Source organism: Narcine bancroftii, chromosome 14, assembly GCF_036971445.1.
Source record: "Narcine bancroftii isolate sNarBan1 chromosome 14, sNarBan1.hap1, whole genome shotgun sequence".
Classification (NCBI taxonomy): Eukaryota; Metazoa; Chordata; class Chondrichthyes; order Torpediniformes; family Narcinidae; genus Narcine; species Narcine bancroftii.
Window position 1 is genome coordinate 66,175,143 of NC_091482.1, and position 24,275 is coordinate 66,199,417.

General features: G+C 43.1%; 1 protein-coding gene across 8 annotated transcripts in view; it reads right to left on the reverse strand.

The window, feature by feature from the left end:
* The window catches only part of akap13 (A-kinase anchoring protein 13), a 396,122-nt gene that overhangs the window by 66,133 nt on the left and 305,714 nt on the right, over window positions 1–24,275 (reverse strand). For all 8 annotated transcript variants that reach the window (XM_069912032.1, XM_069912031.1, XM_069912029.1 and 5 more), the window contains one exon: window positions 13,946–14,096. In XM_069912032.1, coding sequence (XP_069768133.1) covers window positions 13,946–14,096 — 151 coding nt within the window. The remainder of the gene's footprint in view (window positions 1–13,945; window positions 14,097–24,275) is intronic.

The window sequence follows — 24,275 nt, forward strand, 5'->3', positions numbered from 1 at the left end:
TCTTAAATTAGAAGATATAGATTTAAGGTGAGAGAGGAAAGATTTAAAATGCACCTTTATCATACAAATGGGTGGTGGGTGTATGGAATGAGCTTCCAGAGGTGCTTGTGGTGGGTACAAATCAAAAGATATTGAGACATGTACATGGATAGGAAAGGCTCATAATGTCTAATGAACAAATGGGACTAATATAGGGGAGACAACTTAGTCAGCAGGGAGAAGTTGGGCTGAAGGACCTGCTTCACAGAACATTGCAGCACAAAAACAGGCCCCTTCGGTCCTTCTAGTCTGTGCCAAACCATTTTTTTGCTGAGACCCACTGACCTGCATTCAGTCCATAGCCCTCCATACCTCTCCCATCAATGATCCTGTCCAAATTCTTCTTGAATGTTAAAATCGAGCCCTCGTTCACCACCTCAACTGGCTCTTCGTTCCACACTCCCACCACTCTCTGTGTGAATAAGTTCCATCAATGTTCTCCCTCAACCTTTTCCCTTTCACCCTCAAACCATAAACAATCTGGAAGCAGAGTCAGAGAGTAGAGTATCTACATTTGCTGACACTAAATTAAGAGGTTACCACTGGTAGATGGGATGATGGTTACTGTCCAATCGGCCATGACCTTATTAAATGGTGGTGGAAACTTGAGATGTTCCGTGATCTGCTCCTTCTACTGATACTCAATTATGCATCCTCCATCTACCATTATAGTTGGTGGTTACTGAAGAACAAAAAGTTGTGGATTATTTTTCTTAGTTGATGTGAGAAGCTAGAGGAATGTCTAACTTTGCACAGGCCTAAATTTGTGGAGCTACAAGAGGCATCTATTAGGCCAGGGTGGGGAGGGGGGGGGGGGGGTGGTGGTGGTGGTGAGAGGGCGATGAATGAGGCCCAATAAATACTAATAAGCTACTTCCATATTTTTTTTTAACAAAGAAGTGCTGTAAAACTCTTGTTCTAATTTTGGCACTTGCTCGTGGGTATCACAGAGTAAGGGGGTAGCAAGTGGGCAAAGATGGGAGAAAAAAGAAAAGGAGTTGTGTTCAGAGAATGCCTTGAAACAATTCTACACTTTGAAACCCAAGCTGAAACGCCAATCTTCCCACATATCCTCAGAATTAATCTGTTCAGACTAAATACAGGAGACGTGGCACCTAAAATAATGCTCCACATTGCATCCATGGAGTCTGCTGCCCTGACCTGTTGAATTTCCACAAATTGGGAGGTTTTGAACTTTCACCTACTTATCTGACAGCTGAACATTTGCCGGAATGTTGGTGCTCAGCTCAAGAGAACTCATTAAAAATGTAAAAATATTTTCCTGCCATCGCTTCCCCTTTCGCTGCAGAACTTGGGTGGGCACATGAAAGAGGCTGAAAATGAGAAAAACATGTCTGCTCACACACTGGAAGGACAGCTTGCAGAAGCAAGGGCTGGGTCAGATAGTCCTTGGGAATTTTTGGGCATCCTTTCCTGAAAGTTCACTACAAAAGGAAAACACTATGGATGCTGGAAATCTGAAATGAAGGGAGAAATTCATGGAGAACTAACCAGTGGAGAAGGTTCAAGTCAACGTCAGCACAAAGTACCTCAGGAATATGCATTAATTCCAATCAATCCCTGTTCCATTCTCTTTCCGTCCAAATATTCACACAGAAGTAAACTGTTGTAAATCATCTTTAATTGTCACAGTGTGAAAACATGCCCTTTGGCCCATCAAGTCCCTGTCTACCATCAACCACTCATTTATACAAATCCCATCTTCATTCTCTCTAGCTTCCTCTTCGCCCAATAATGATTTTTTAAAAATACACGAAAATGCTGGAGAAACTCATCAAAGTCATGCAGCGTTCTTTATGTCGCAAGGATAAAGATACATATCCAGCATTTTGGGCCTGAGCCTTTCAACAAGGTATGAGCAAACAGCAGGCAGTCGCCTGAATGAAATGGTGGGGGTTGGGGGGTGGTGTAGGGGTAGAAGCACAGGCCCACATGCAAGAAGTCATAGGTAATGACATCAGAAACCGTGGCAAATTTCTACAGATGTGTGGTGGAAAGTGGGCTGACTGGCTGCATTGCGGACTGGTATGGGGACGCCAACACCCCTGACTGTAAAGCCCTACAAAAGATAGTAGCCACAGTCCTGGACATCACAGGGAAAACACACCTCACCATCAAGAATATCTGCCATTGGAGAGCAGCAGCAATCATCGGGGATCCACACCACCCAGCACTCGCTCTGTTCTCACTGCTGCCATCAGGAAAGAAGTATCAATGGCATAAGACTCACCCCACCAGGTCCAGGAACAGCTGCTCCCCCTCCACCATCAGACTCCTCAACAACAAACTCAATCATGGACTCATTTAAGGACTCTTACTTGTGCACTTTATTGATTTTCTTCCTCTGTTTTGCACAGTTTGTTTACATTTCTTTATTTGTTTACACTGTGTACAGCTTTTTCTTTGCACTACCAATAAGTGGTAATTCCGTCTTGCCCGCAGGAGAAAGAATCTCAGGGTTGTATGCGATGTCATGTATGTACTCCGACAATAAATCAGAAATAGGTAAATGTGGGTGGAAGGACAGTAAAAAAAAGCTGGGAAGTGATGGGGAGGTCGGGAAGAGACAGTTCTCTGAATGGAGAGGGAAGGGGTGGGAAGCCAGAGGAATGGGGAAAGAGAGGGAGACAGGAGAGGGGGCTAACAGAAACCGGAGAAGTCTATGTTAATGCCGTCTGGTTGGAGAGTGCCCAGATGGAATATTTTGATTGGCAGGTTGGAGAAAGCATGCTTTGAAGATGATGAATAATTACTCCATAAAATTTAGAGCAGCTTCTCTAAATGGACATCAACTAATGGGACTGTTCTACTTCCCAAATCACATTTTTAACCTCAGATATGATGGCTCCTGTAGGGAAGCTGGGGAGAAAAACATAGGTAGCAGAGGCATGGGGATTATTAACTAATTCTCTTCTGATCGATGATTTCCCTTTCCTCCCATTTTCTCACAATGCAGTAATCTGTTAAGAGTGTCTTGGCAACTGTTGTAAAATGTCCTTCTATCTGAGCAGGTCCACAGAGCACTTTCCGAGAGAGAGAGCGAGAGAGATGGGGGCGGGGTGGAAGTAATTGAATAGGTAATGGGAGATGACTGAAGGGTAATGAAACAAAGTATGGTAAGAGAGAGTTCCAACAAACAGCGATTAAACATTTGGGGAAGGGAACTGAATGTCAGCCACGTGCACTGGAGAGCTCTCGTGCAGTAGCTGAGCATTGTATTCCACTTCCGAGACTTGGTTCTGCAGCTGCCCAACTGCCAATATATTGCAGTGGAATCAAAGACTAATTTGCATGCTCTCACTCTCTGAGCATGGAGGGGAGAGTAGCAAATACAGGGTTAATCCAGAATTGTAGGAGTGTAGAAGATAGTCTGAGGCACTTGCTGGCTGTAAAAGCCACCCAGTCAACTTGGCCTGGATTCCTGATGGGTAAATGGTTAGCGTAGCGGTTAGCACAATGCTGTTATAATGCCAGCAACCAGGGTTCGAATCTGGCGCTGTCTGTAAGGAGTTTGTATGCTCTCCCTGTGTCTGCGTGGTTTTCCTCCTGGTGCTCAGGTTTCTTCCCACTGTTCAAAACGTACCGGGGATTGGAGGTTAATTGGGTGGCACGGGCTCGTGGGCCGAAAGGGTCTGTTACCATGCTGCATGTCTAAATCTGAGGGAAGTTAAATCAAAGAAATGCTTGAAGCTTTGGCTCAGAAGATAACGGGAACTGTGTCACGAGTTCCATGGCGAACAAATTACATGCACGGGACAGAGGTAAAGCCAAAACAAACTATTGTAAATAAAGTGTTTGGAAATAACACAGTCGGTTATAGACAAACACAACCTTTGAACATTCATTGGAGCTTCAGTCAATATTTCCAGTTTTTATTATTTTCTCCTGTCCCCAAACAAAAAAAAATCAAATCTTACCTTGTGTACTAAATCAGCTATTCTCAACCTTTTTTGGCCCTTAGGACCCCCTTCCCTGTGAAAGTTTAGTCGGCTTCTTCCATTCTTCTCTCCTCCTGACTACATAAAAAGGATTTTATGATTTCAGTCCACGATCCCCCCCACCATCATTGAGAATGGGTGAGCTAAAGACTGAGTGGCAGAACCCATCTCAGGCAAGCAAATGGAACAAGTTTTCAGATTAATTCTAATGCCACTAATGGTCTCAGTGACATAATGAGCCTTCCACACGAGGCAGTGGTCAGCAGGGCAAAGCTTATTTCACAGGTTCAATGCTATAAAACCTGCCCCATCAATTTAACATTTTTGTCACATGATACCTGGTGCAGTGAGAAGAGGTCTCTGTGAGCAGCCCACAGATTAACTCTACATTCTTACAACTGTCTAAAGTAGAACAAGAGCATGATTACAGTTAGAGTGGCAAAAAGTATGAGACTACTCTTTAATGGTTTATTCAGAAGCTGTGGGGAATTAAGCCTATTGGTATATCCTTGATGGACAGAGAGAGGAATGCTTGAGTTGCTTTAGTTCACCAGGCGAATGTTCTATTCCCCAATCGAAACCTCTCCCCATCCTGAGCTCCGCTTGCATTTTAAATGATTTAATTATATATTCTTTTCAGACATGCAGCACAGTTACAGACCCATCCCGCCCAGATACCCCAATCAACTTAAAACCCCCATATGCTTTGAAGGGTAGGAGGAAACTGGAGCACTCAGAAGAAGCCCACGCAGACACGGGGAGAAAATAGAAATCCTTCCTGCCAGTGCTGGATTTAAACCTGCAATGCCAGCGCTGTTATAGCTTTCTGCTAACCACAATAATGACTGAGCAGAGCTTTATACCTCGTTGGGAATCTGGTGGCGAACCTCTGCTGTGGAAACTCAATCATTCAGGGTATTCTATGAAGAAATAGGTTCATTTTTGTAAGGTCAATTAATTGAGGGCGCTAGGGAAATGGGCACCAATGAGGCCTGGGGCAGATCAGCCAGGATCATATTTATTGGCTGGGTTTTATTTTCCTGGAAAACTTAAATGACCCACGTGAGGGAGGCCCAGGACCATTAACAAAGGCGAGACCATTTGCTTCATTACTTTTGGGAAAACTTAAACAGGGGGCTGGTCTCTGACTGGAACCCAAGAGCTTTCTTGCCATGACAAATGGTGGCGGGTTTAATGGTCTGGACCGCAAACCTATGCATTGGATGGAGGGATGAAGGGTTTTATTTCGGAAATGTATAAATTGTTGCAGCAGAAACTGTCTAAGATCGAGCTGCATAAATCATGACATAAATGGGAGAAGGACTTGGGAGTTCAATTTGAAAATGATCGTTGGAGGAATATTAATTGAGATACCATGACAAAGTTAGTAAATGTTAGGTATAGACTGGCAACTTATAATTTTTACACGGATTATATTTGACCCCAGAACATTTGAAAAGATACAAGCTGAGTACTTCGGATTTGTGTTTTCTGTGTAATGAGAAAAAGGCATGTTCTTGCACTCAGTATGGTCTTGTGATAAAGTTAGGGGTTTTTGGTCTAGATTAAGAGATTGTCTACAAAACATTTTGAAAATAAAATTTTCTTAAGATCCAAAGATCTTTTTAATTGGAGATGTTAGTGAAATGGGCTTGATGTACAAATTAGATACATTTCAAATGGCGTTTTTGCGATTAGCTTTAGCAGTAGCAAGAAAATGTGTAGCTGTTTCATGGAAGGACAAAATGAAGCTTAACTTACAAAGATGGCATTCGGAAATGAGGTCGTGTATACCAGTGGAGAAGATAACATAATTTAAGGGATAAATATAATGTATTTAAAAGGATTTGGAGCCCATATTTGGATCATTTTAATTTGAAAATTTAAGACCGGTCTCGAGGACTGCTGGGTCTCCTTATCATCTAGTAAATGAATGAATGATGTTAGGTGTTCTCCTTATTTATTTCTTCTCTTTAGCCATTCTTTTCTATTAGGGGGGGTAGGGGGCTTAGAGTTAGGATAGAGGGAGGGGGTAGTGTTGGGGTGGGAATTTATTGGGTTCTTTTAGGATTTTCTGTAGTTTATTTTTCTGTAAAGATGTTTAATTTTGACAAATTGTTAATATTTCAACTACGTAACTGTGGTTTTTACTTTTTTTGATATATTAAAAAAATCCTATGCATTGCAGAGACCTTTGGAATGGAATCAGTGAATCTATGCATCAGTGCATAGAACTGAGAGCTCTGCAAAGCTGCAAACTAAATTCAGAAATGGAATCAGAAATTATTGTCGTGAACAAGTCACAATGTTCGTTGTTTTGCGGCAGCGTCACAGAGCAAATTATTCTTGAGGTATGCCCCTGGCACAGGAACGGAGAAGTTCTAGGAGTACATTTCACTCACAAATTTCAACCCCGCACTTTGCCCACCTAATGGACATCATGAGAGAGAAGGCATGGATCTCTTCTCCCTTAATGACTGATGCATATTTGCCCTCGAAATGGCTAACTGGAGAGTTAGCTGGAGTCTGGAGTCAAACGGCCAGATCGAGTAAAATTCAAGATCATGTAATTGCCTTCAGCCTGCCATGAGGCAGACAAAGAATCACCGATAGTGTTGCCCGATGTCCCTTCCCTTCCCCCTGCAGCCACACAGACTCCAGTTTCATCCATTTGCAACCAGAGCTCCAGATCCAAACCACTGACATAGTTGGAGGGCGCCTTCAGCGCCCGAGGCCCTTTGGGAGCTCTTCTTGCCCTCAGCACCATCTGGAATCTCAGCTCCGATACCTGGTTCCCATGAGCCAGCCTCCAGCAACCCGGAGCCCGGGCAGGTCTCTCAGGCGCTGAGACACTCGCTGGTTCACTGCCATGGTCACCGTACAGTTGGGTCATTTCCTCTGCTTCACCTTCTCTTCTGTTTCTGGTGTCCTGCACTGGTCCGCTGCTCCCCGGAGTCTGAAACCCCTGTGGCCGCTGCCATCTTGGGTGCAGACCTCTGTGTTTGCAGGATAACACAAGCACATTTCCTTCCCAGCTGTATTTTTTTTTTGTAAAAGATAATTTCCTAGATGCCTGGTCACCATTACCAATGACAACATCGTATCTCTGGATTTATTCAGCCAAATATAAATTCTTCAGCTGCTGTGGTGGGGTTTGAACCATCGACTCTATATCAGTAATCCAGACCTTGGGAGTGCTTGCCTAGTGAGTTGGTCACCATGCTAATACTCGGCCCTTACATTGCATTTCTTGCAAGGCACAAAATCAAATTTTAATTGTTAAGACAAAAATGTAAGGATATTTAAACAAAACTCTCACTGAAATCATTTGAAGTAAAAAGTCAAAACCAGATCAACCCGGATCTGGAACCAAAAATAATCTGCGTATTGTAAAACACAAAAGTCTGAAACCGCTGTTATTGTGGTTAAAAACACACAGAAATGCTAGAGGAACTCATCCGGTCTTGCAGCGTCCAAGAGGAGATAAAGATATATCACCGACATTTCGGGGTGGAGACCTTCTTCAAGGCAATCTGTGTGTTGAGCAGCGCTGGTGAAGAGAAAAGGACGTTGACATTTCAGGTTGAACCTCTTCATCAAGATTGATCATGGATGGAGGAAAGATCCCACTTGCCCACTTCCCACTAATACTTTTTGTATTGATGAAGGTTTCTAACTGAGCACTGGTTCAGCTAGATTCAGCTTTGGGTTACAGGGTGATGCTCATTTTAAATACATAGTTTCCCCATCTAGGGTTACTCTTCCTTCGTTCCCCGGTTCATCACCCCCACCCCCCCTCCCCTCAGCTTATTACTGAAACATATCACCCTCCAGCTCCTCATTCCATCTGCCTATCAGTCACATACCTATCCAATCAGATTTCTCTCCCTTGATTCACCTTTCCTCTCTGAACCCCAATGTGATTCCATCCCTCCATTCCTGGTTCCACCAATCATCTACTAACCCAGCTCCAACCCCTCCTTCACCCTTCCCAGCTCCATCTGCCTGAACACTTGGTCGGCTTATTCATGAGTCCACCCCCTACCTTTCAGCCTCTGTCTCAGCACCACCCCTTCCCCTCCATCCATCATCTCCCACTCCCAACATCTAGTTCCATCACCTGCCTACCTGTGTCAGTCTTGCTACCTTCCATCGACACCGTCAGACCTGATGCAGAGACTCAGTCTGAAATGTTGAGCATCCCATGGCTTTCACAGATGTTACTTAATCCATGACAAGTTCCGATTAATTCCAAAATATAGGAAAAGAAAGTTGTGAGGATAGGAAAGAAGTGGGGGTACTGTTCCTGGTGGGGCGGGGGGGTCAACAAAAAACCACTTCAGAAATTGTTGACAAGTTTAGGGACTTGCCATACTCTAATAACACTGGACAATGAAGATTTTGCTTCTGAACATTTTTGGGTGTATTTCATGGATTTTGGGGTGCTGATCATGAAAATCACCTTAAGAATTTTCTGTCATGTACTGTTTATTCAGATTTTTGTAATTTCCTGTCATATTTTAAGTCTGCTTCAAGCATATGACGAGCATGGAGTGCAACGTGTCATTGAAAATTAATTTTCTGCATTTGCACTTGGACTTCTTCCCTGCTGATCTTGGTGCAGTCAGTGATGAACACGGCAAAAGGTTTCACCAGGACATTGTGACCATGGAAAAGTGGTGTTAGGGCCACTGGAATCCATCAATGCTGGCCGACTATTGTTGGACACTGACAAGAGAGGCATCAGATGCTGAGTACAAATGAAAATCAGAAACAAAACATTTTTAGGTCAGTTGGACTAGTTCAATGTGTCCGCGTCATTATGCGATTAAACATGTTAAATTCAATAGAAGTTAATGTAATTTTTCTCTAACTTCCTATGTGATACAGCAAATCTGATATTATCTGTGTGTTCAGCTTGAAGAAGTCTATCATAACCCCCAATTTTTTTCAGGAAGCAAACCTGATGTAGAAATCTGTTTGATACTATTTCATAGAGGATAAAGGGCAAAAGGTTGGGGGGTGGGTGGGAAATGGCAAGAGGTCTTTTAGGAGTGGTACTTGCGGGCTTCAACTCAGAGAATGGCATTACTGTGGGCAGATGTGGAGCAAGTCAAAGTTTAAGGCTACAAGGATTCGGGAACATTGGCAGAGAGGACGATCTACTTTCAACTCTTCCCCAAATCTCTTTTACGTCGCACTCTTCCAACCTATCAATCTCCAACTGGGACACAGGAACATAAGTAGGAAACTGGAACCACACAATGCAACGCTAGGGCTGGGGATGATTGTAGAGGTCAGGGAGGTGGGAATTGGAACAGGAGTAGATGTAGACAGTGTACTATTTTATTCCAACGCCTCCTCAACTTGCAGTTCATGTCACCTCTGATTTGATTCTTCTTATTTCATTCCAAATTAGATCCTTCAGTTTGGTCCTGATGTTATCCTCACCTGTCCCTAGTATATGCCTCCCTAACAGATAAGAAAGGATTCGACACAATGCTCGACACATTCTCCAGCTCAGACAGTCCACAGAGAAGATGACTTTTCTCTCAGAGGCACGTACTTTCTAAGCAGTTGAACTAAATTTTCAGAAATATGACACCCACATATTTGCTTTTGTTTCTGCTCTGCAAAGAATGTCCTGATCGGTTATCAGCTTTACTGACCATAGCAGTGCTTGTGACACTGTAATTTGTGACTGGAAAAAGTCAACACTGCTGTGATCTCCAGTTTAAAGTCATTGTGTTCAAATAAGGCCAAAGACTGCAAAGTAAAAATATCTGGAATGAGAATCAAGGTGTGTTATTCATTGGATATACTGACCCAGCATATTTTTTCCTTGGGACAGATAGGGGCAAACGAATAGCCAAAAATATACGCATATTAGAGAATCTGGTAGAAAACATTCAGCTGGTCAGAGCTAATGTGTAACCCATCTCCATATGCCCAATCCCTTCAAACATTTGGTGGGTTTCGTCAACTGTAAGAACATAAGAAATAGGAGCAGGAGTCGGCCATCTGGCCTGTTCTGCCGTTCAATGAGATCATGGCTGATCTGATCTCTACCTACCTGCCTTTACCCCATATCCCTTAATTCCCCTACTATGTAAAAATCTATCTAACCTTGTCTTAAATATATTTGCTGAGGTCGCCTCCACTGCTTCAATAGGCAATGAATTCCATAGAATCACCACTGTCTGGGAAAAGCAGTTCCTCCTCATCTCTGTCCTGTCTCCTACTTCAAAGCCTGAGGCTATGACCCCTTGTTCTAGTTTCCCCCATCAATAGAACCAACTTATCTTATCTATGCTTTTCATAATTTTAAATGTTTCTATAAGATCTCCTCTCATTTTTCTAAATTCCAGTGCAAACAGTCACAGATACCTCAACCTCTTCTCATAGGCCAACCACCTCATCTTTAGAATCAACCTGGTGAACCTCCTCTGCACCATCTCCAAAGCCAGTACCTCCTTCCTCAAGTAAGTAGACCAGAACTGCATGCAGTTCTCCAGGTGCGGCCTCACCAGTACCTTGTACAGTTGCAACATAACCTCCCTGCACCTAAATTCAATCCTTCTAGCAATGAAGGCCAATATTCCATTTTCCTCCTTGATTATCTGCTGTACCTGCAGACCAACCTTTTGCGATTCATGCACAGCACTCCAAAGTTCTTCTGCATGGCAGCACGCTGCAATCGCTTTCCATTTAAATAACTATTCTGAAATCTAAAATTAAAAACTATTTTTGAGTGAAAGAATGCCAAAAATTTACCAATCTCTGTGTGTGAAAATGTTTCCTAATTTCTCTCCTGACACCTTGGTTTTAATTTTCAGTCAACACCTCCCAGTACTTTACTCCCCATCCAGCAGAAATAATTTCTATAGATGCCTTAAGTCACATGAATAACTCACAAATTTCATCCCAATCATTCCTTAACTCTTCCAAATAACCCACTTGTTCAACTTCTCCTTGATAACTTCAAGGTATTCTTCTGACCAATGTGCACTGCCCTCTCAAGGGCATTATATCCTTTCTAAGGGGTGTTGTGGAGAACTAATCACACTATGGGACCTGTGCAGTTGGAGTCTATTTGCTTCCTAACAGAGACGACAATATCATACAACAGGAGATTAGAGGATCATGTTATTCGGTCTATGATGTCCGAATTAAACATGATGCTCAAATTAAAATAAAATTCTGCTGCCTGCACATGATCCATATCTCTCTGTTCCCTGCATATTTACTTATGTGCCATGCTAGAAGTCTCTGTAGATGACATTTTGCAAGTTCTAGTAATTTTCAATTCCAAAACATGTCATCTTCTACGAAATGTAAGCTTCGATATTTCAAATTACAATCTTATCACTCCAATGAACAAAACTTTGTCGTTGCTGCTTTATGTTGACTTTAATTAGTTGATATGACCATTTTGTATAACTTCGCATCAGGATTTCCATAACGATGTATAAACAAAGCATTCAGCTATATTTAAAGACATAATGATGTAAAATGATAATGAGATTATTAATAGATGATTAAAATGAAATAAGATGATTTAAGATGATAGAGACAAATCCAAAGAAATGTATTTCGATGTTTATGCCTCCTCCATGGTTCCTCAAAGACTGAATGCAAGCTCCCTGTTTGCCTGAATATCACATCATATGATGTCATAGTAATTATGGTAACACTACAAACACTAATTTTTCTTAAAGGGATAGTCATAAAATTAACAAAAAATAAAAACACAAGGTTTTAACCTTTACAGTCTCTTAAACACTATCATATCTGCTTCAAGTAAAAACATGGAAATGCTGGAGGAGCTCAGCAGGTCTCGCAGCATCCATAGGAAGTACAGACATATAACCGATGTTTCGGTCCTGAGCCCTAAGGTATCGGTTATATATATCTTAACCTCCTATGGACGCTGCGAGACCTACTGAGCTCCTCCAACATTTCTGTGTTTTTGCTACGACTGCAGCATCTGCAGACCTTTGTGTTTCACTCCATCGCATCTGCTTCCATCACTACACTTGGTGACCTGTTCCAGGCACAGAGAGGAGAGGTTTTTAAAAAAAACCCCTAATATTACCTATTAAGGAGGGGTGGCAATGAAAATGTGCCTAAGATCCAGGGAAAGGACCTTAACTCTACAAGATCTTAAAGCAGGAGGAGGGTAGACAGACACATAGGAATGTACGCCCTGTTTTGTCATTCAATAACATCGCGACTGAATGTTATTCAGTCTCAACTGCACTCTCTTGACAAGCCCACCAACATTTAAAAATCTCCCTTATTCAAGTACATGGCTCAGCATCCAGGGATCTGAGATAAAGGATTTTAAAGACTTAGAAAACTTCGAAGGGGAAAAAAAATCTTCCTTATCACAGCTACCAGTTGTCAGCTATGTATCCTGAATTTAAAGCCCCTTTACTTAAATTTAATTGGTTTTTAAGATTTAAATTAATTTTTTTTAATTTAGACAAACAGTACGGTAACAGGCCATTTTGTCCCATGAGTTCATGCTGCCCAATTTACACCCAATTAACCTACACCCCGGATACGTTTCGAACGGTGGGAGGAAACTGGAGCTCCTGGGGAAAACCCAAGCAGAAACAGAGAGAGCAAACAAACTCCTTACAGACAGCATGGGATTCGAACCCTGGTCCCAATCGCTGGCGCTGTAAAGCCACCGCGCTAACCACTACCCCAATAGTGCTGCCCCTACATTTGCTCTTTCTCAATTCCCATCACCATAGCCCCTTCCCAGAAACAATCTCACGACAGTCACCACTTCAATGGCACCACCTCTCATTCTTCTCAATTCAGACAGTTTGGGCCCAATCTGTTCAATATAAGATAGCCATTTCATACGTGAAAGCGGCTGAGTGAACTTTTTTTTCCCCTATCATCAAAAAATGTTTATCTACAGTGATGGGAAGATGGGTTAAAGTATCTGGTGCAAACTCACACAGCCAGTCAGATTGTAATCAATCAGTTTTATTAAAAGTCTCAAAATGTCTTGGACTAAATATGCATCAGCTGGAAGTGGCTGTTAAGTTTTTCATGGCTCTATGCAGTAACATGTATAGGAAAGGAAATGAGATCTTCCTCTAATGCCACATATTAAAAGTTAATTTTAGCAATGATGTCCTCTAAAAGAGGGCAGTGTCCTGTGTCATACAGAATACTTGCAGAGGCTGCAGTTCAACACATGAGCACAATAGTGAATGGAATGGTGTCCATATGACTGGAGAGTCAGAGTTGTGTACAGTTGGTGAGAGCCAGACTTGAACCCCACCACATTATGTTGCCTTTCCAACAGCTGCAGCCACAACAATCCAGAGCCTTTAACATGCTGAGTCACAGCAGGAGAGCTCAACACTGAACAAGTTGAAAACATTATGAGCGGCTTTGTGAAAGGGATGTGTATTGATCATAGCAAAGAGAAACCTGGGGAGGCAATGTCGCAGCTAAGATTTGTGACAGTTAAAACTAGAATGGACGTGATGAAAAAAAAACTGGGATGGAAGTCATAATTGGAGTGAGACCTGCCAAACACAGTAAAACACCTGTGATCCTGAATTCAAGCAACCGGCAAAAAAAACATGGAAGATAAATAAGTAATAAATATGGAAGTTTAAAATTGGTGGGTCTCGCCGCTAGTTCACCAATCACGCAACACGTAATCGCAAGCAATGGAGAATTCACTTCTCCAGCACCTACTTGAATCTGATCTACCAATCCCTCATAGGTGCCAGATACCAGGGGTCTTGCTCTACATGAGTATTTAAATGCCCACGTAAGAGGCTACCATTCTCTTGGACTTGTTGAAAATAAAAAAGGTGCCATCAGAGTGAAATGTCGATTTGTCATGGATTTGACTGCATCACGTGAAAAAACATTTCTTACACTAAGAGTTGAACTGAAACCCAGGTACTTACTGTTGCAGAGGTAGGACTCTCGGGTGGTAATACACTTGTTACACTGGTGACATTGCGGCGAGCCAAATGCTAAAATTGCATGAAAGTCGTGCCCGTTTGTGGTTTTCTTATCCTTGTCTTTTGCTTCCTTCTCTTTTGTTTTCTCTTTCTCCTAAAAGGAAAGGGAAGGGATCAACGATGGAAGCAGAACCGAGTCTTACACATCCACTCACCTCTGCTTCCTGTGATAACTGCCCACTTTGCTTCATGACAGCACTTGCTGCCGGCAGTCACTCTCATCAATCAACCTTCCTGCCAACGTGAACAAAACTGCCAACTGACACCAATTATTTAGCCGTCGGCCAGTTCAAAAAAATTACAAGTGCTCTTAAAACAAAATTATTCTCAAGGCCAAACTGAGTAAGGATGGCAGATGTCTTGTGAAGCTGGGAATAAGCAAAAAGTTTATAAGCAATTGCCAGTGATGCGGCAACTTCCACTAAAGCACATCTTAATGGCAGGTTTTTAAAGAAAGGACTGCTGGAACTCCAAACTAAAAGTATTTTGATAGAAACATTTAAAAAGACAACATGTCATCAGAAAGGGTTTTAACTCCAACTCTGATTTTCAATAACTCTGGTCCCTAGAGCATAATTAAACCACGCATGACTAAACATAGGAAATATTCAGCATTTCTGTAGCACCTAAGAACGACCAAGGATATTGTTTGAATCAATGAAATAATCTCGAAACACAGTCCATTTTACAACGCAGAACCACAGAAACTTTGAGCTCAGGACGGTAACAGGCCCTTTTGGCCCACGAGCCTGTGCCACCCAATTGCACCCGATAACCGACTACCCTGGTGTGTTTTTGTACAGTGGAAAGAAACCGAAGCACTTGGAGGAAACCAATGCAGACACAGAGAGAATGTACAAAATCCTTACCCACAGGGCGGGATTCGAACCCAGGTCAATAGCGCTGTAACAGTGTTGCTTTTAACCACAATGCTAACCACATAATTCCTTTAAGTTTGAAATGTTGTTTGAAGGATCATTTCTATTGGTGTCCATCAATGTAATCCATAATGGTTCTTCCAGCACCAGCCTGGAATGACAACCAAAACTTTAGTTCATGTTCCAGGAGTGGAACCTGTTCCCATAGCCAGGTGTGCTCTTCACGGGTGCCTGTTTGATGCCTTCTGACAGACTAGCTAAAGCCTTTGTGACTTTTACTTGGTTTGGCGGTTAATGGAACCCAAGATCCCCTTGACCAGATGGAGCCCTTTGAGAATGGAGATTGTCCAGGCCAGGAACTGTGGTCAAAGTTTCTGTGGTTCCGCGTTGTAAAATGGACTGTGTTTCGAGATTATTTCATTGACTCAAACAATATCCTTGGTCATTCTTAGATGCTACAGAAATGCTGAATATTTCCTATCTTTAGTCATGCGTGGTTTAATTATGCTCTAGGGACCAGAGTAATTGAAAATCAGAGTTGGAGTTAAAACCCTTTCTGATGACATGTTGTCTTTTTAAATGTTTCTATCAAAATACTTTTAGTTTGGAGTTCCAGCAGTCCTTTCTTTAAAAACCTGCCATTAAGAGGTGCTTTAGTGGAAGTTGCCGCATTACTGGCAATTGCTTATAAACTTTTTGCTTATTCCCAGCTTCACAAGACATCTGCCATCCTTACTCAGTTTGGCCTTGAGAATGTAGCCTAGAACATCAGTGTTCTCGTTTTCAGGCTTCATAAAAAGGCACCCAAGGAGACAAGAATTCAGAGTTCTTTAACATTTATTTTTCTCAAAGCATTTTCTGATTCTGAAACTAAACACATTGAAATGGTGACCATCTGTAGAATCCCAAAAGCCAGCCATTTCAACCGATGGTTCCTCATAATCTCAACCTCAGTAATTCTGCGTTCCTTTGTTCCTGTCCCCATGCAGTTAACTAGAAAGTCATTGGTTGAAAAGAAATTCCAAGAGACACATCAAAGAAAACCTCAGCATCTTCCCTTGACGATTTAATTGGAGTTGGCTGTACACAGGAAATGCAAGCATCACACATTGCCATTCTCATTTCAAGATATAGCCAGCAACATTCTCCTGCTGCAATGGCTGTGGTTTCTAGTAAATTCCACACCCTTGTCTCTTCTGATGGGCCAGCCTCTCAAAACATTCTTTCCAATCAGCTGATTAGATTCTAGGCTTGGCAATGACCCCAATCTCCCCCCACCCCTTAAAAAATTCCTTAAAAACCATATCTACCTCCTCTCACACCCATAATCAGGAACAGATACAGGTACAGGTAACTTGAGCGGGAACATATTCTACGAGAAGGTGGTCCTGAGTATAATTTTCCCTTATGCCAATTAGCGTATTAATGTCAGACTTAAAAATATCAGTTAATCCTTCATCAATTACTTTTTGTGGAATAGAGTTTTAATTTTCCACCATCATGTAGAGACGAGCTTCCAAGCTTCATTCTTCAAAGCCCTCTAAATCAAGGCATTCCAGCCAGTGGAAATAATTCAGCTCCTTTCCAATAGCTTTGCACACTACCTTGAGCACTTCAGCCAAACGTTCCTCTTAATGTTTTAAAGGCTCCCGTATCTTGCTTGCGTCACAGTTTTCACTTCTACAAGACTAACTCTTGAATTATACTGATTTCAAGTTGCTATGAGACAACTAACTAATCCTGCAGCAAAGGATTTGTGCATTTTTTAAAAAGTTCAATTGAGACAGATGTAGAGAATGCGCTTGAACTCTCGGTTCTTCGTTAGATGGCCTGGACATCTATGAGGGAGCTATGATTACATTCTTAGAACATAACATAATATTTAGCCAAATTCACTCACTGAAGTCTATTCCAATTCTTGCTCCGTGCTGACTTAATTAATCTTACCAAGGACAGCAGCCATGAAGCTGCAATGTTCCTGAAATCAGGGAAATTAAAGTCACATAGGATTTCCAGTCTTAAACACATTCTAGAGAGAAAAAAAACCATTCTGTTCTTGTTATCTGTTGATTTACAATCTGTGAATTCACAAGATCAGCTCTTGGGTCCATCTCAATTTTTTTCAAACCAATTATAATCAATGTTTGCAAAAACAGGATCCGAAATGAACCAACTCTTTAACCAAGTTTCCTGTTGATGAACCAACTGCTTTAATCAGATTGTTGTGAAACACTCCTGCGACACAAGTTAGTCACTTCTCAAACACAAATGTAAACTTGATTAACAGATCAAATGAAGTAAGCAGATGTGAATCACCCAATGAGAATGCTACAAGGTTTGTGATCAAGAGGTTTGGGAGCTCTCTCACTTCTCAGGAGACACAGGCCCTTCAGCCCAGAGTCTATGCCGATGACCAACCACCCAATCTCTACTCCTACATTCGACTCACGTTGAAGGCCCTTGCTTCAGAAATTCAGAGAAAGGGATTGGCATTCAATACACAGGATTATGATCACTGGAGTCTCCCTCTCTCTCCTCCATCGACGTGATCTACTGGGATCGTTTGTTTGAAGAGGATGCACAAACTCATGAAGACCCCTTCCATCCTACACACAGCATCTTTCAGCTACTCCCACAGGGCAAGAGATGTAGGAGGATCAGAGCCAACACCACCATGTTGAGGAACAGCTTCTTCCTACAGGCAGTGAGAATGGTGAATGAGCAAAGGAACGACACACACTGACCATCTGAGACTCTCATATTACAAAACAATATTTATTTATTTGTATATATGAATACTAGTCCACATTACATAGTGATTGTGTTATGTCTGGTTGTGTGTCTGCGTGTTTTGCACCGAGGACCAGAAAACGCTGTTTTGTCGGGTGGTACTTGTACAATCAGAGGACAATAAACTTGGCTTTAGAACTAAAGGTCATTGACATGAAACTAACTCGGTTTCTCATTCCACAGATGCTGCCTGACCTGCTAATTTTTTTGAGAATTTTCTGTTTCTTGATCATTAGCTCTGGAGACAAGATAAAGGTAGACCGTTCACAGCTCGAAAGAACAACAAACCAGGTGGGTTTATTGATTTTTTGTGTGATCAGCATTTTGGACTTGTCCTTTGTCTTCACATTCCAGGTTTATTAAATTGGTTGAGTTTTCATGCCTCAAATGGAATTTGAGCTCATGGGGTTGATCTGAGGCTGCCTGCCCCTGTGCCAGGTACTGGCTCCATCGTGGTTGCCAGTGCAGTTCTCCCTGGGGAACCCAATTCCCCAGTTCATCGGCCTGACCTATCTTAATACAGGGACTGCCCCAGAGCAGGCAGCCAGCTACTCTCACACCATGGCTTTGACAGAGTATATGGTCATACAGAGCTGCTCAGTTTCTCCTGTGAAATCTCTGAAGATCCCCTTTGGTCTCCAAAGGTTTCTTTTTGTGTTTTCTTTCATCGTAATCCCTGCAGTTCTCCAAGCTTTATGGCTACGTTCTTTGCTATATGAAGTGCACTACTTAAATTGCTGAATTTCTCCAGCATTTTGTTTTTACTGTTTGCAATGGCTCCTTCACTCTTTATTAGTCAAATAGGGGATAGGACATGTGAGGTGAATGTGAGTTGAGCAGAGGCCAGTTGACAGCTCTCAGACACCTTCTCCTATCAACCCATCCCACAGGACCCCATCACCACACATCAAGCCACTGTCTCCAAAACCATCACCTCTGGTCACCTCCTCTTCATGGCCATTAATCTCATTCTCTCCCACCCCCACACTGGCCATTTCTACCTTCTACCTAAGATACACAAACCCAACCATCCAGGTAGACCCATTGTTTCTGCCTGCTCCTGCCCCACCGAACTAGTTTCATCTTACCTTGGCTCTATCCTTTCTCCCCTGTTCCAATCCCTCCCCACCTACATCCCTGTCACCTCACATCCCCTCCATCTCCTGAATGACTTTACATTCCCTGAACCAGACCACCTCATCTTCACAATAGATGTCCAATTCCTTCAAACCTCTATCCTCCACACAGAAGGTCTGAAAGCATTTTACTTCTTCCTGGACCAGAGACCTGACCAGTTAATCTCTACCACCACCTTCCTCTGTCTGGCAGAACTTGTCCTCACTCTAAATAACTTCTCCTTCAATTCATCCCACTTCCTCCAAATTAAAGGAGTAGCCATGGATACTCGCTTGGGTCCCGGCTACGCCTGCTATTTATGGGTTTGTGGAGTAATCCATGCTGCAAGCTGACACAGGCAAGACCCCTCAACTCTTCCTCTGGTATATAGACGACTACATCGGGGCTGCCTCATGTACCCACAATGAGCTTGTCAACTTCATCCACTTCATGACGAACTTCCACCCCAATCTCAAACTCAACTGGTCCATCTCCGAAAACACTCTCCCCTTTCTGGATTTCTGTCTCTATCTCGGGAAACAAGCTTTCCACTGACATATACTACAAACCCTCCGTCTCCCACAACGAACTGGACTACACTTCCTCACACCCTGTCCCCTGCAAGGATTCCATCCCCTCCTCTCAATTTCTCCGTCTCCGCCGCATCTTTCCCAAAATGAGGTCTTTCAGTCCAGAGCTTTTGAAATATCTGCCTTCTTCCACAAAGGTGGCTCTCCCTCCACTACTATCCACCCAGCCCTCACCCGCATCTCCTCCATTTCCCGCTCATCTGCCCTGGCCCCTCTGCCCCCAGATGCAACCAACATAGAATCCCCCTCGTCCTCACCTACCACCTCACCAGCCTCTGCATCCAACACATCATCCACCGGAATTTCCAGCATTTACTACAGGATCTCACCAGTGATTCTTTTGCTTCTCTTTCTCCTATTGTCAGGGGTGGTGGGCAATGCTCAGTTGACACTTTGTTTGCCTTACGGCAGATATAAATTTAAATAATATTTTAAAATTTAAACATACAGCACAGTAACAGGCCATTTTGGCCCATGAGTCTGTGCTGCCCAATTTACAGCCAATTAATCTATAACCCCGGTACTTTTTGAACGGTGGAAACGTACAAACTCCTTACAGACAGTGCAGGATTTGAACCCTAGTCTCTATCGCTGGCACTGTATAGGCTTTGCGCTAACCGCTATGCCAACCATGCTGCCTTTGTTATAAGTTAAAGAATTACACATATATATCTAAGTTGAAGTATTATACATAATTTTATGTATTATTATGTGACAATAAAAGGAATCTTGAACCTTGGGAGACCTGCAGAAGATGGCCCTGTTCTGTATACCATGAGGATGTACTGCTGTAGGCGAGGCCAAGAGGCTGATGCAGGGATACCCGAGAAATGTCAGGTATTAACACTGATGTAGGAGCAGGAGATCTGATCCTATCTCTCCATGTCATTAAGCTCAGGAGCTGAGACCAGCAACAGTCATAATGCTACAATCCCAGAGCCAGATTTAGAATACTGTGGGGAGTGTTCCAGCCATATGGAGTTCAACTGTTATTTCTGTCATTAAATTGTGAGATTTGTTTCTTGTTACGTATATCGAGATACAGTACAGTGAAAACTTTATGCGCTATCCAGGTGAGTCAACACATACTCAAATACAACAGGTCGAGCAATAATAAAACATAAGTGTCAACAAAGACTAAGTATCCAGGCCAACGAACAACTGAAGTGGAGGAAAACACCAGGGGTCATAACCGCAGTGTTAAGACACCAGATTGTGCTAAGGGTCACAAGTCGCTTTCTGTCCAGATACTTGCCTTCCATTTGTAATACAGAACAAATTGCACAGTAGCAAGAATTTACAGTATCATATTCTGACCTCAATCTCTATCATTTATTTAGGCACAGCAGGGACCATGAAAAGGGTCCTTTCCCTGGGTTTCAGACTGAATATTGTTCTGTTTCACTTCTTCACATGTCAACTACAAGGCAAACGATACTTCATAAATAAATTCTGCTGAGCTCAATGTAAAATCATACAAGATCTGGTCTTAACCAAAAGACAATTTGCTCTGTAGATTGTGCAGCACCTTTCAGATTGTTACTGCAGAATCTTACATAGAGTTTCCTGTACACATAACCATCTTTGCAGGGATCAGAAACTGAACCATATGTAAAAGATTATTTTAAGAAAACACAGCCACATTGAAACGTTAGACACAAGTCTGAAGATGCAAGTCTGTTACAACACAGAGTATAAACAGGAAACCAAGCATCGGCAGCCAACATGAAGACATTTAACAGTCAAGAACATTTAAGTTCAACTTCTCCCAAACCTACACAGCAACAAAGCACACTATCCACTGTAGATCACAATCAACTGGTCACCTACCACTTTGAAAGGACTCATCTGGGTCAAAGAAAATCTAATCCACGACATAACTCAGATCAGGAGAAGGCTCCTTTCAACATGATGGTTGCAAAAGAAAAATGGGCTGGCTGTCTCGATTTGCTGTGACGTGCATTGCAGTCAGAGGAAGTTGGGGTTTAAAGAGGGGGAGGCCACACTTTTGGGCTCACTTGGGAAGTTGTTTCAAAGCATTAAGCCAAATGGAACATTTCCACACTCATTTTAATCTGAAGCATTTTTTTTATGCCTTTGCAATAGCTCTCTCACATATTTAAATTATTGCACACTTTTAATTTTAAATTAAAACAAAATTTAACACTTTCAGTTGACAAATGTGTAAAACAATTTCATTTTAAGGGGTGTTAATCATAGAGACTTGTGAAATGCAAATGTGATTGTGTTATGACAGAGGCGGATTTTCATCAATTGTGCATCCAAAGTAGCCCGGCATTTTGGATTTCCATCCACCACCCTGAACAACACCCACCCTGAACCGTCTCCCATCAAGCTGAATGCCACCCCCCACCCTGAACCATCTCCCACCAACCTGAACCATCTCCCACCAACCTGAACCTTACCCACCACCCTGATCTGTTCCCCCCATCCTGAACTGCTTCCCACCACTTTGATCCAGTCCCCCCCACCCTGAACTGTATCCCACAGAACTGAACCTCTCTGATTCGATCCCCCCAAACCTGAACTCTCTCCCACCACTCTGAACGACACCCACCCTGAACTTTCTCCCTCCAAAGTGAACCTCACCTACCACTCTGATCTGCTCCCCCCTCCCTGAACCCCTACCCCAAACCATCTCCCACCAAACTGAACCTCACCCACCTCCCTTATCCATTCGCCCCATCCCACCCTGAACTGTCCCCCACCAAACTGAACCTCACCACCACCCTGATCTGTTTTCACCCCCCATCCTTAACTGTCTCCCACCAAACTGAACCTCACTCACAAACACTGAATCTCCCACTCCGTAAACCCACCCTCCCCCCACCTTGCACCACACCCCCACCCCCATCCTGACTCTCCCCTAAACCACGCACCTCCCTCCCCACCCTAAACAAGCCCCCCACCTGTGCAGTGGCTGCAGCGTACACCACCCAGGTCATTCGACTCCACCTCACCCATCTGCAGAGGGTGCATGTGTGTACCACCACCTGCAGGTTCTCCACATGGATGTGGAAATAAGTTATCACAGAGGCTAAAACCTGGAGTACCCTCCCCAACAGTACCCCTATCATCAGTACCCTTTCCATTACCAACAGTAGCATGGGAGCACCCTTCCTGGGAGGGTACTACCCTTTCTAACAACACCCTTCCTAACAGCAGCCTTTTCAACAAACAGCCTTTTCCACAGCACCTTTAATGAGCTATCCCCCTCTTGTATCATGGATCTTCTAATTCCTCATTCCACCTCAAAACCCTTCAAGCCGGCTAACTTGGGGTGCTTGACTGTTCCGCACTCAAATCATAAACTCAGACGAGATCGCACCTTTGCTATAGCAGCCCACAATCTGTGGAACAACATTCTTCTCTTCATCAAATTGGCCCCTTCCATCAACTCTTTTCTATCCAGATTGAAGATGTATTTTTATTCACGAGCGTTTGGAGTTGTCCTCATGCACCTGTTTGCTACTTTGTGTTCTAACTTCTCAGATTTGTTTTATTCTATAGTTACTTATAGTTGAGATGTAATTTATGATCTGTACAGTACTTTGGTCAACGTGTATAAATAAATAAACTAAACAGCACCCTTCCCAACAGCACCTTTGTCATGAGCACCCTTCCTGACAGCACCGCGGGAGCACCCTCTCCAAACGCACCCTTGTCATCAGCACCCTTCCCAACAGCACTACGGGAGAATCTTTCCAACAGCACCGCAGGAGCTCCCTTCCCAACAGCACCTCGGGATCACCTTCCCTGAAGTACTACCGAGACAAGGTAGCAGCTCACCACCAGGTTCACAAGGGCGATTTGGAATAGGTAACAGAAATGCTGGACCTGCCAGTGATGACCAGATGCCAAAAATATATATAAAATCATCAGGGGGCTTCGAGTCTTGTATTTGGCAGTGATGGGGCCACAGTTGGGAGGAAACGAGAAATCGGAAGCAAGGAGACTGTTTAGGAGGTGCAGAAGAGAATACAATATCTAAACATCTCCAGAACCAGGGACCAGGGAAGTTTGCTGGGTAGCTTTCGTGTGGTTTGTTGTCCATAAGAAGCTGTGGCAATACTCTCGATTCAAAGTCTCGCAGTGTCCAGGCAAGTTGAACAATCGTGTAGATGCCCTTTTTCAAAACTGGCAGTCTGGTGGGATGGGTGGGGAGGGAGGGAAGAGGGTAATTTAAATAGACAGTTGGAAAACAAATAGGCATGCTACTCCTGATCCTGGGCGAGTGTATCGGAACAATCAAGGGCTTAAATATGTAGGCCACAACAGTTTACTAGTTATCTGATGCTCCTTCTGGGCCTCCAAACAGATGGCGGTCTGCGAATTACACATTGGAATCCATGTCTTCAGCAGTATGGGGAAGCAAGCATCAACTAAAATCTTTTCCTCAAATTAACTGTGGGTTAAGACAATTTTTGGAAACCTTTTTGCAAGCTCATGAAATTACCTGGCAAAAGAACATTTACAACATCCTCTGAAGTTATTGCACACCTAGAGCTCCCTCCCACTCCATGGCCCTTAGTTTGTTGGAACTTTAACGTCAACACTCAGAGTCACTGAGCATGGAAAAAAGCCGTTTGACCCAACTTGTCCAGGACGACCAGTGGACAACCTTCCGTATTGATCCCATCTCCCAACACGGTCCATAGCCCTCCATGTCTAATTTATTCAGATGCTCGATTGGGTACTTTTCAAACACTGTCAGGGGCTCAGATTCAACCACTCTTTCAGTGAAGCGCAGATTCCAAAGGTCCTTTCAATGGACTCAGCTCTGGGGAATCCAGCGCCTCCTGCTCACTTTACCCTCCCTCAGAAAATCTTCCCAATAAAGCACTAAATAAGTTGGCAAGTTCTAACGGGCATCTGCAG